This window comes from Echinops telfairi, unplaced genomic scaffold (genome assembly GCF_000313985.2).
Source record: "Echinops telfairi isolate 266 unplaced genomic scaffold, ASM31398v2 ScPeMD7_11;HRSCAF=52, whole genome shotgun sequence".
Taxonomy (NCBI): domain Eukaryota; kingdom Metazoa; phylum Chordata; class Mammalia; order Afrosoricida; family Tenrecidae; genus Echinops; species Echinops telfairi.
Window position 1 is genome coordinate 36650520 of NW_022103908.1, and position 13389 is coordinate 36663908.

Sequence of the window (13389 nt, forward strand, 5' to 3'; positions counted from 1 at the left end):
AGGGAGGGAGGGCGCGCACGTGCAGGTCGTCAACCTGCACCAACAAAGTAAGAAGACAGGAGGCCAAGAATTCTTGCAAGAACAGCAAGCAGATTCCTTGGCTTTCACAGCTCCTACTGAAAAATAACTGCTTCTCGACAAAGGCTTCCCACTTGGGATCCCCGGGGGAGGAACGCCATGTCGCACACACAAGGGCTGGGCACTGCCACAACAGGAGGCACTTCTGGAGGGTTCTGCCCACACCAGGCACGCTGGGGCACACAGTCTTCTGCTGAATCCCCAGGGAAAGGCAGCCAATCTCCCAAGGAAGCACACGGGCGGAGGAAGTAAACCCAGATGCCTCAAACATGACCTGTCAGGAGCATTTTCTATTCTGCCCGATCTGTGTGAAGGTGGCCTGAGAGAGGACAATAGTAAGTCCTAATTTCAAAAATCTCCTGCGCATCTTCACATTTCTTTCACCTCACTGTGGTGGGCCCTATCACCCACTGTGAGAGAAGACAAGGCCAGGGATCTCTTGACTGAGAAATATTTTTGTTCCAGATGATTTCTCTCAGAGAGGAAGTGCTAGACCCATGTAGGTTGCTCCATCCTGCATCTGACAAGGTTACTCGAGTCAAAATACGATGTAGCCCTCTAATCCGTGCTGACCACTGAGAACTCAGAATGCCGTTTCTGTGAGTCTTCAGATTCTGGGCGCTAACTGCTGGCCTGGGCCTGGCTGCTCCAAATTCCACGCCCTCTGCTGGGAGCAGTGGAAGCTTTGCTGTTTCCATGCTCCTCCTGCATGGAAAAGGCAGCCTGCTCCTCTGGGGCGGGGCGGCTTTTCTGGCCACCCCTTCCCCAGGCCTTCCTGCCTAATGACATCACTGGAATTCAACCAGAACCCCCAACCCTCACCACCTCCTCACCATATAAATGTGCGATGTGCGTCCTCACTCTGTCCGTCCCTTCTTCTCTGGGGCACAAATACTGCCACGGGCTAGGAGGATAGCTAATTTGCAGACGAGGGAAACTGAGCCCCAGAGGAAAGAGGAGAGACTCTGGATGTAACAGTGAAAGGTTCCTTTCTTTTCTACATTTAGACACCATGGCTCAAAGACAGCCACCAACATGGGTTTCTTGGGGGACACATCAGACCTGGAAGTTACCTGATGTGCTGCTTCCCCTGTCATGTAGAGGCCTCCACGTGCACTCCTGTGGGAGCGTGCTCTAAGCATAATGTCCCATTAGCCATTCTGACCTGATTTCTCCCTTGTTTGGGCAATCTTCCAGGCCAACCTGCAATTTTCAATCTCTCATAGGCTTTTCAAAGTAATTTGGCATCTGTGGGAAGTCCCTGCCACTAGATAACCGACATTCTTGCGACAGAGGCAAAGGCAAGTGGAAGGGAGACAACTGCTTGCGAAAGCGGATGACATCCAAGGAGCAGGACTGATCACCCAGCCCTGTGCGCAGTGCAGCTCTGGCCCAGCCCTGCTGGCTGCTGGCAATGTCAGCACCCAAAGCTCATGGGGGATGGAGGTGGGGGGTGGGGAAAGTAGGGGAGGGAGCAGAGCCCGAGAGCGGGAAGTATTTACCTTAGAGTCCAGCTGCTGCATATATGACCACAGATATTCTATGTTGGCGCCAAAAGGGTGAACATGAAGGAACGTCGATATGATACCTGAATTAAAAAGATACACATCGGGGGTTATTGAGAGGTACATCAGGGCTTCAGGCAAATAATGTCATCTAACCCCAATGGCTCTTCTCTCATTAGGCCTGGCTGTCTTTCATGCTGCTCGATTCACCTTACCAAACCCAACCCACTGCCGTGGAATCTATTCCGACTCAGAGCAACCCTACAGAGGAGACCTGCTGCAGAAGGTTTTTGAGGCTGTAAATAAATCTCCATGGGAACAGGTAACCTCATCCTTCTCCCACAGAAAGGCAGGTGGGTTTGAACCAACAAACATGAGAGCAGCATATTCTGAAGACAGTCATGGTAACGTGACCAACACCAGTCTTTTATCTCCTGGAATGAGAGTCGTCAGCAAGACTCCAAGATAATGCCTAGATGGACAAAGCTATTTCTAAACAAAGACTCCTGAAAGGATTTTGACTGCCAATTTTACGCTTGATTTGCCAATACAAAGCCGTAGTTATTGGAAGGACAAAATGATCTCTTTTCTTTCCCTCTGTGATGTGCAGTGTGAAAATGGCTCACAGCAACCTGAGAAGGCTCTCTGCCTTAGGCTCCCTGACCATTTCGGTTGCTGGTTACGGAAAACGTTTCGGAAACAGAGATCCTTCCAGAAGTACTGGCTCTTGCCCTCCAGAAGTTGTGGTGGTTGAAAGGGAGCCAGCTCACTTGTTCCATCTCTCCACCGTAATTCACAAGATCATTTAAAGAAGTTTGGGGATGAATGGTTTGGCTGGAGTTTGAGGATCAATGAGAAGGCTTTTCCATTGTGGAAATCCACTCTCAGCACCAGGCTAACAAATGAAAAGCCGGCTGTGGGTGTCAGGGCTTCCGTAAACAGCAGTGCCTTCCTACCTTCTGGGTTCCAGGCTCCAGGATGGAAGTAGGGAGATTAAGGCCGCCCACCCCGTGGGCCATGAGCTGCTATGTGTGAAGGTGTCAAATTCAGCATGACATCCAGAGTGCCCTTTGAAACAGGTTTGGGAATGAATGAAACCAGTGGGCCACCGGGGATGAGGTTCAGTCAGGAAGTACCCTGAAAGCTTGGGGTGACCATGGATTGACCTAGGCAATATCCCATGCCTCTCCGCTCGCCTGGGTGATGCCTGGGATGCACTGCGACCAGTGTCCATTTAAGCAAACTCCCCCAGTCTGTCCACAGGCCAGGGACAGAGACCAGAGGGCCCAGGGAAGCAGCGCTGCAGGGCTTGTCCTCACAGAATTGCCTTTATGAGGTCTTTATTGGTTTATGGTGGGCAGAGGAAGATGGAAGCAATTTTATTATGTTTCTCCATAAAGCCCAAATTTCAAGATTGACCTGTTTTTCTGGAGACATAAAGCACTACCATTTTATTCTGTGATTATGTCCTGTCTCCTGCTGCTGCTGCTGCTGCAATGCCCTCTCTTTCATGAACTAACAGGGACTGGAGACAACGATGGCGGCAGTTCTCAGAGCTTTCAGTAGGCAAATGGCCACGCTAAGTGGAGCTGTGCTGTCTTCTCCCCACCACGCACATCGTTACTTGTTTAAGTTGTAAAGGTTTAGGCCTGGCACCCACGGCCCTGTGGATGGGATTGTGAAATCTGGTTCCATGGCAGTCTTCTCACTTGTTGGGGTTCACGTGTAAGTAAGCCCTGGAGTGGAGGGATTGACTTAAAGTTAGAAGAGTAATAGGTACGAAAACGTTCCTTGGTTTACATGCATAAGTGTGTGCGACTTTATCTTCTTCCCTGCCCACTCTTACAGGAAGGAGAGGGAATGCTCCAGGGAAGTGACTCAGAGGGATCGGAGGGGCCCGGCAAGGCCAGGAGACCAGCACACCTTTCCTAGGCAGGCTGGATGCCTATGTCAGTCAAAGGCTTTGTGAGCCAGGCACAAGGGAGAGGAGGCACCAGTGCTCCGGGCCAGCCCTGGGGGTGCTAAGGATGTCTGAGTTTCCCATGGGGCAAGTAGATGGGCTTGAGCAGTCTGATGGGTATACTACTCCAAGGGCCCCAGCAGGGGGAAAAAACAATACCTTTCATACACATGTTCCGGTGGATCAATACTCTTCAATATCTCTTGGGGAATCAATTTTAGTTGTATTCAGATGCTGTTGAGTTGACCCTCTGACTTGTGGTGATCCCATGCACAAGAGAACCACTCACTCACTGCCTGGTTCGACCCCTTCCCCACAATGGGTTCCAGATCACCCACTTTGATCCATAAGGTTTTAAAAGACAGATGGTTTTTGGAAAGACATTGCTAGACCTTCTTTCCTGGTTCATTTCAGTCAGGAAGTGCTACTAAATCTGCTTAGAATCATACAACAGATAACCCTCAGCCCCATCTCTAAAATCTGGCTTGTCCTCACAGAGTATGAGAATGCACATGCCTTCACTAGGATGAGTCAGAGGAAGATGTGGGGAGGAGGTTGGTACTTGTTGGTCGATGGCATGAACTGGCAGGACATGATGTTCAGAGGCTGCTGGGGTTGGCCATGGGACCTCAGTACACATACTGGGTCCTCCACTGATGCTGTCCTTCCGGCCCCAGCCTGCTCTGGACTCCATGGCACTATGCCTTTAGTCTTAGAATGTTCTGAGTCAATACCAGGAACACAGTATATTGACAATAAATGTATATTGAATGAAATCGTCTCGAGAGCTGAGAATGGCAAGCAAACATGTTTAAAACAACACCCCCCCCACCTTCTTCTTCCCCTTCTGTTATCGTTACTCTCATTATTGGTCCTGAGGGGTTTATTTGTCCTGGATTCCCTGTGCTTCCAGCTTTGATCTGTACCAGTGTATATATCCTCTGGTCTAGCCAATTTGTAAGGTAGAATTGGGGTCATGATAGTGGGGGGCGGGGGGAGGAAGCATTACAGAACTAGAGGAAATTTGTATGTTCCATCGGTGCTATACTTCACCCCGACTGGCTCATCTCTTCTTTGTGTCCCTTCTGTAAGGGGATGTGTAATTGTCTACAGATGGGCTTTGGGTCTCTACTCCGTGCTCCCCCTCATTCACATTGGTATGATTTTTTTGTTCTGGGTCTTTAATGCCTGATAACTGATCCCATTGACACCTCATGATCACAAAGGCTGGTGTGCTTCTTCCATGTGGGTTTTGTTGCTTCTCAGCTAGATGGCCACTTGTTTGTCTTCAAGCCTTTAAGACCTTAGATGCTATCTATTTTGATAGCTGGGCACCATTGGTTTTCTTTACCACATTTGCTTATGCACCCATTTTGTCTTCAGCGATCAGGTCAGGAAGGTGAGCATCACAGAATGCCGAGTTATTAGAGTAAAGTGCTCTTGTATTGAGGGAGTGCTTGAGTCCTATGTCTGTCTGCTACTTTAATACTTACCATATAGATATGTGTACACAGATCTCTTTATCATTATATGTAAATATATTTACATGTGTCCAAGCCTGTATTTAGACCTCTGATGAAAGGGTTCAGTTAAACCCTTCAACATTCTGAGGAGAACTAACCAGTGATGCTCTAACACTCTTTCACAAACCAGGTACCGTTGGGCCATTGTTCCCTGCTGACTTCTGCCTCTCACCCCATCCTGTGTGCAATCTAAGCCCCCTGGAGGTTTGGAGTATAAAAAAAAGTTACTGAAATTATTGTGGCCATGAAACGAAGAGGGGGGAATGTTCATGAGCTCCTAGCATTGATTTCTGTACACCTTTATGAGATTAGAATGCTCACATGCATTTGAGTGGCTTTCCTTATGCGTTTACTCAGAGCCATCTCAGTGGTAGTGCTATTAACAGGTAGCTGTCACATAATGTTTAGCAACTGCCACTAGATACATGTGAGACCAAGCTAGAGAGTTAAAGTTTCCTAAGCTTCTCCTGAGGGAACACTGGTGACATAGTGGGTTACACACTGGGCTGCTAACCACAAGATCAGCATTTCAAACCCACCAGCCATCCTGCAGGAGAAAGATGAGGCTGTTTCCTTTGGTAAAGATTTACAGGTTCAGAAACCCTAAGGAGCAGGTTGAGAATACTCTGCCTTTAAGGACTGCAGTCCGTCAGACTTTACTCATGGCGGTTGGTTGGGTTGGTTTAATAGGCTTTTCCCGTGGATGGTAACAGAGTTACTCAGTAGGGGCAGAGACATCAGAAATGGGATGCCCCAGTCATAATCCCTGTGCATGTGCATGCCTTGCACACTCCCAGCCTGCCTCCACTCATTCCGGAAGCCTCTCAGAAGCATTAGTCCCCTCACCTGAGAAAATGTAACATCCAGGCCCTGTTTTGAGGGGAGCTTACAAAATAAACCACCAAAGGCTTTTTGTAGTCATTTTAACAGGACTGGAACGTTCTCTGGGAATGGGAAAAAGGACGGCTGCACCTCAAACTCTAATGAACAGTGCGACATTCCCAGAAAACTCCGACTGCTGATGGTCCTGAGAGGGACTTACAGACGTCCTAGCAGGACATTGGTGACTGAGGGCGGGGAGTTTAACTGTTCCTGAACGGGTGGGATGGCGAAAGGGAAGATCCCAGTGGGTTTGAAAGTTTCCATGGAGAAGAAGAGAGTCTGAGCCTTATCCTCCTGGGGTTTCAACACTGGAATACACGAGGAGGAGCAGCAGAAAGGAGGCTCTCTTGGGTATCTAGGTCTCTGATAACAGAAATGAAAGTTAACCACAATTAAGCATCCGCAAGTAGATGGCTTCAGCAAGAGGATTTTCTTTTCTGCTAGTTTGGGAGGCTAGAAGTTTGAAGTCAGGTCCTGGCTTAGTGTAAGGCGAGGCTCTACTTCGCAGTCAGCTTTCAGGAAGATCCTCATGGCATCTGCCCTTCTGGACCTGGGCAATCTGCATGTGGCATCGCATCGCTCTTCCCCCATCTCTGCTTTCCTCTTTGCTCGTCTCTCAGAAGATAAAAGGGGTTTTACTCAAGAGAAAACAAAGAGGCGGAAGTAAGAGTTCTGTGTGGATTTTATGACATTTGAGACGGTCATTCTCATCTAAATGAAAATATCAAGTGACCTTTGGAGAAAGTAAAAGGTAGAAGTCAATGACAACAAAAAGGAATCGAATTCAAAGTGTTCACTGAGATTATCTAGCGATAGAAGAAAAAAGCCTCCAGATTGAGGCCTGAATGTCCCCAAAGAAATTTTTTGTTGGAAACTCAACAAAGGACTCAGAGAGAGAATGACCCATAAGAAAGTGTGGTTGGGGTCTGATCATCTAAGACACAACTTGTGGGCTCTTCCAATCTGAAGCAAAGGAGAATCAAGACAAATAGAGATCAAGGAAGCCATCAGCGGACTCACATGAGAAATCATGGCTCACATGAACGGCAGCCTCTTTTCGCCTGAGTCCAGAAGAACTAACTGGTGCCCGGCTCCTGCTCCCAACTGCACTGACCAGGAACACAAAAGTAGGTCCCGGGCAGAATGGGAGGAGAGTGTTGCATAAAACTTAGGTTCATTAAGAAGATCAGGCTTATTGGACTTGTAGAAGTTGGAGGAAGTTCTCAGATTATTGTTCTAAGAAACCCCTGGAAGAGAACTGGAGTCACTTCTGGGGGTCACCTCTCTGCCAAGTAAGAGATGGGCCTATGAAATAAGCAATAACACCCGGGAGGCATGTGCACCTTGGCACAATCAATAACGTGAGGCTAAGTGGGCAACATTTGCCCAAAAGCAAAGAGAAAGGAAGGGGGGACGAGGACCCTGGAGGGATGGAAACGAGGATGGCAGGGAACTGGAGCTGCTGACACAGCCTGGGCTCCATGCTGCACACTCTGTGTACTAACCGTTGAACGACAAACTGATTGGCTGTGTGTACTGTAATCGGAAACACAGTTTTTAAAAAGACAACTAGGAGTGTGGCATGATAACGAAGAGAAGAAAGCATTTCCAGGAGGTGTGAGCGGCAAGCTGTGGAAGGTGCAACTGACAGAGGAGGACCTGGGGGCTGGCAATGTGAAGTTCTCTTGCTGCACAGACAAGAACGTTTCCATTGGCCATGCAAGCCAGACTGGAAGGGGCCGAGGAGAAGTGGGAGGAACGGAAATGGATACTATGAGTGCAGACGATGCTTTGAAGATGGTATGCTCTGGAAAAGAAGCAGGAAAATGGGCTGTTGGTAGAAAACACTCAAGGGGTCAAGGCAGGTTTCCCTCCTTTTGGAAGGTATAGAAGATGATAGAGTTCGTAACTACACCTTGATGAGTACACTCTGCTATTCACCGATAAGCTCTCTGGTGAAGGAGGCAATGCTACTCTCACAACAGTCTCTCAGTGGTTCTCAACCTTCCTAATGCCGCGACCTTTAATACAGTTCCTCATGTTGTGGTGACCCCCAGCCATAACATTATTGTCGTTGCTACTTTATAACTGTAATTTTGCTACTGTTAGGAATCAGGCAACCCTTGTGAAAGGGTCATTTGACCTCCAAAGGGGTCACGACTCACAGGTTGAGAACTGCTGCTCTAGAGGTTACAGGGTATTGTGTTGAAAAAACCATGCAATTTTGCTTTATATATTGTGGGGAATTAGGCCCACACACAGACCATAGGGGATTTTCCCTCAATTATCCAGAATAGCAAATTCCTCAACCCACAAATACTCCCATGAGCCTGTCTGTCAAGATTGCAATGAAAATCACGAGGTGCTGTGGTTTGTCACATGGCTAGTCTAAGCCATGCTCATCTTTTTGTCCTGTGAACTGTTTAAAAAATACTACTGGTTACCTGTTGAGAGAAATCTATCAACTTGTACATTCAGTTTGGTCTGTGCATTATTCTCTCTGAGTTGAATGAGAAATGGAATCCTACTGGCATATATACTACATTTCCTCAGGCTGCCCTGAGTTTTCATTCCAAACTCACTACATCAAGAGATTCGCTTTCCCTATACTCTCCTATTGACAGTTTCCCAGGAAACTGCCCACAAACTCATCAGGGCTATCAATTTACTCTCTGGGGTGGAGGCACCTCCAGGAAGCTCAACTCTGTTGATTAGGCTGTACCTCCAGACATGGCCATATCTGGCTGGGCACCAGTAGGTGTTAACCACAACATGTCTGAGATATCCTTGCTTCATGTTGCCCTCCATGTGCTCCATGGCTATTGAGCTTTAGAGATGGGCAGAGGGGATGCTGTGAAAACTGGGTCTCTCTCTAAACCACCAAGGGACAGTGGTCTGTGGGCAGCTGCAGAGTGATGAAACACCTACTGGAAGAGGTGGTGGCCGGCAAGACAATGAGTGTGTGGTGGACGACTCATCTAATACTTGTGGTCTGAGCTGATGCTTCCCAATGCCTGGGGATCCTACAAAGTTTTAAAGAGTTTGTTCCACTTATTTGGTGAGTATAAATTACCTGATCCTGTATGTATATGTGTATGTTTGATACAGGAGCCTTGGTGACATATGATTATGCCTTGGGCTGCTATCCATGAGGTTGGCAGTTCTAAACCACCAGCCGCTCCCCAGGTGAAAGACCAAGGCTTTCAACTCCCATGAAGAATTACAGTTGTGGAAACCCACATGGGCAGTTCTACACTTTTTGGAATTTTGGGGTATGATTGGTTATTATTTTGACATATTGATATTTAATTTAATTAATATTAATATTTAAAATATTAATATCTTGGAAATGTCTCTGTATTATTTTAAACTAAACTGTGTTTTCAGCCTTTCATAAGGTTCCTTTTACCTGAAATACCATAGACAATTCCCATATCTTGCTGGGAAAGCCCTATGAATCCTTTAGGACTGAGTTTGACTGTCCTTTCTTCTGAAAGGGAATCTGGAGCATAAGTAGCATCTTCTCTGAATCTCTAATCTCGGTACAAATAACTTTTTCTTGTGATTAGCTGTTTTCTTTATGAACACTTGGATTGACACACTAGCGGCAACAGGGCCCTCAAACACCCAAAATCAGGAAGACAGCACAGGGCAAGGCGGCATTTTCTCCTGTTACATTTAAGGTGACTGTGAGTTGTAGTCCACTAGATAGCTACTATTAAAGATGGACTCCTTCACCCTCGGGAGACACAGGCCTCGGTAGGCAGCAAGCCAGCATTTCTCCAGATGTGGTCCCAGAAGCGCCCATCGTGTCTGCTTCCTCTGGGAGCTTAATGTTAAAGAGCAGCATCTCTGGGTAAGGAGCCATAGACTCTAGCTTTCAGATAAGCTGCCCCGGTAATTCCTTCCTCCAGGGAGGGCTGGTAATTCTTATAGTAGGCCCTGACAAATGCTTGTTGATTCATTGGTTTGGACATTTGTACCTTGCAAACAAATTTTAGGTCAATGATTCATTCTTTATAGTCCATAGCTTTTGAAGAGGCACACTCTCCCCAGATTAGTCCCCTCAGGTGCTGCCTGACATGGCCTCAGTTCTCTTCACTGAAAGCACCAAGAAGCCACCACTCGGCCTTCTATAAACAGTTCTTTACACTCCACTGCTTCTCTCCCCAAGACCTGTGCACTTGGGGGGACATTCTAATCAAGGGACCAGTGGTATGCATTTGTGTGAGATGTGACAGTGATGGGCATGCTGGTGGGGAAAGGCTTGTAGTAATGATTCATCTTGATTGACTGAGAAGTAAGAATGAACAGTGGGAGAAGTTGGCTTGATCATGAAGAGTTGTTTTACATACATAAGAACAGTTCTCAGGAGACCAGAGAAGGCTTGAGGAAGAGCAACTTTAGACACAACGTGATTTTGATATTGTTGACTATAGCTAGATGGGATTTATAATGACGACTAGCATTGGATGGTGCCAGTCATAGTTGCTGGAACTAGACATCTCGTGTGATAGCATTTTAAAAAGCAAGAGAAGATGGAATGATATTGACACAGCATTATACTGGTAACATCTTCGTAACTATTGATCTATCAATACAAACATGTTAAGCCATTTTCCTTCAGCACAGTGCCCCAAAGTAATGACTCATGAATCCCACATCATTTTTCCACATGACAAATCCAACAGGTGGGCTATCTGTAAAAGGAACGAGGTTCTGTCACAGACTGGGTATTGTTAAGCCAACCTAACCTTGATTACTCTAGAGTTGTAAGACTTAAAACGCTAGTGTGCAATTCCTAATGTAAACTGAGTTCTTTTAGATCCCATTATAGATTATATGCCAACCGATCTCCACAAGGTTTGTTAAGGAAACAACCCAGAAACCATAACAACCTTTTCCTAAAGGCATGTTTTCTTGAATTGAATTACCCAGCACCTAAACTTGGTTAATTGTGAAGAAGGACATCTGTCCCAATGATTCAACTCCCATTGATTCTGTAAAATAGATATCCAAGTGATATGCTTTGTAATAAAGACTCTAATTTTATAAATCATCATGATAATGCCTTAAAAGAATTCAGACATTTCCAGAGGGATGGATCAGTGTTGCAAATAACCACAAACCACCATTTCTGCCCATTGTTTAGGATGTTCTACTCTCAGTTCTCCACAGACAGAACCTATCAGAATAGCCTACTTTTCTCTCTCCTTCCCTCTCAGGGTGACACTATTTGGGACATGTGTGTGTCAGATGTAATACCTATGTAACTCCACGAAGGTTTAGGCATCTGAATATATTGGTATATGGCACAGTCTGTGGACACACAGAAATGAGCAAGATTTGCCAAGAAATATTTCCAAGTTGAGGGAAGTTTCTCTGCTATGTTTCTGGCCTGCTATCCTGGCTTCGAGCAGGACCACTGTTATTCTCTGGCTTACTTATATCAACAGCAGATTTCAGGGGAACTGCATACCTGACCCCTCCAGATGCATCGGTTATCCAGGGATTTCCAGAATCATTCTACCTTCCTGTCCAGGAACTACTGCTTCTCCTTTGCAGTCTTAGAACCCTATTCTGTCCCCACTACAGTCTAAGTCTAGAATCCAGAAGCTTCAAGGAAGGTCTCTATCATGCTAACACTCAGGTATTTAGAAAATATAAATGGGCAAACTCAATTAGCAGAAAGGCTCCTTTGAAGGCAGTCTTGCCAACGATTGTGCTCCATGGAATTCTTTCGGGAGATAATACTCTGACTACAAAACAAGCCCACTTCATAGATACTACGGAGATGGGTTTGGGTGGTGAGATAATTAGTATTAGTTGTGCCAACCTGGCAGATAAACACATGTGGGGTTAATTAAAGGGCAGAGGGATAAATGGCTTGGTGAGCCTTGCCTTTCTAGTTCTCGGGTCTCTTGCTTTCTGATGGTCAGACCAAGGTGCAGCTGCCTTAGCCAGTTCCCTGCTTCAGCTGGCAAGGCTCACTTCCTATGAGACATCCCTGAGGAGAAGCCACATGGACCTACCCTGATGAAGCTCTGAGTGTTGAAGCAGCCATGTGGAGACCCCTGCCAGCGCTGAGATGCTTACACGTTCACTGATTCAGCTTTCCTCTTGCAGTCAGTGTCATTGCTTGTCTTTTGTGAGATGGAGGAGGACTTTGTGGGTTGGTGTCATACATATGGGCTAATGTTGGACTTGTGGGCTTGGGCAGCACTGGGTTGGGATGTCTTTTGTTGTGCGCTTACCCTTTATATAAAACTCTCTCTTATACATGAGCTTCTGTGGATTTGTTTCTCTAAAGTACCCAGACTAACACAAGTGCGAAGGTCACATCTGCAGTAACACTTCTATTAAGAAGTCTAAAATATGGAGGAGAATGGAGAGATAAAGAGAAAGGAAGGCAAAAATTAATCCCCTGGGTTTATGTTTATTAAAACAAAAAAATAAAAACAATCTCAAGCCTCCCTTCTATCTAAACAGTTCCATACATTGTTTCAAAAGGAATGTCACATGCCTGTCTTGAATGTCACATGCCTGTCTCTCTTGCTCATCTCTGTGATCTCAAGGCTAGTAAAGGTCCACTGGTTCAACCAACCACGGGGAAAGTCAGGAAATGTGTGAGGCGGCTCTGCCAAGTTTTCAGGGCAGGCCCTTCTCATCAATACTTTTCTTGCTAACACACTCCCATTACTCAATTCCATCATTTTATTTTCTGATAGAGAAAGAAAGCCTCGGCTGAAGTGGCATGTTTTAAATATAGCCCTCATATCTACTCTCATTAACCTACAGAATGTAAAACATATCTATCACTTTCTACATTTGGAGGTAGCTGCTAAGAAAAAAAAGTATATACTGTATGTGTTTTCTAATCATATACACACACACATGTATATGTTTTGTAATATACACACACACATACATACATATAGATGAGGGGGCTTCAAAAACTGCACGGAAGACTAGAGTACAGAGAGAGTGAAAAGAAAACACACATACACATATATAACTTTGTAACTATTTAGGCGCCATTCTAAATGAACTATGTTCTCCAAGAATTACTTAAAAGGGGCTTCTGTCTGTATGGAGAGGACAGGAGTAAGGAAAGTGGTGAACATCTCCCGTGTTTTGTTTTCCCCCCAGATCTTGAAGTGGTCTGCATTATTCAGTCTTAAACAAAGAGGGGGAGGTTTCTGCAGACGATTATGGGCTCTGTTCGTACCCTGAGAGCCTTTGTGGTGAAATCACACCTTTGTCATTCGGAGGGAAAGAAAAACAGTTGTCAGAGTTTGACACATTTTCCAATAGAAGAATAAACCAGTTGCCAACTACATACGGGTTCATTTTGGGTTGCTGGAACTGATAGCACATCAGCATGTCTTAGGAGACTTGTGCATGGCATGTTATTACAGCTGTATATCATCAGAGAAAAAAA

General features: G+C 45.9%; 1 protein-coding gene across 2 annotated transcripts in view; it reads right to left on the reverse strand.

Annotated features, from left to right (window-relative positions):
• ENOX1 (ecto-NOX disulfide-thiol exchanger 1) overlaps window positions 1-13389 on the reverse strand; it is a 344421-nt gene that overhangs the window by 15601 nt on the left and 315431 nt on the right. For both annotated transcript variants that reach the window (XM_045287120.1, XM_013005981.3), the window contains exon 14: window positions 1581-1666. In XM_045287120.1, coding sequence (XP_045143055.1) covers window positions 1581-1666 — 86 coding nt within the window. The remainder of the gene's footprint in view (window positions 1-1580; window positions 1667-13389) is intronic.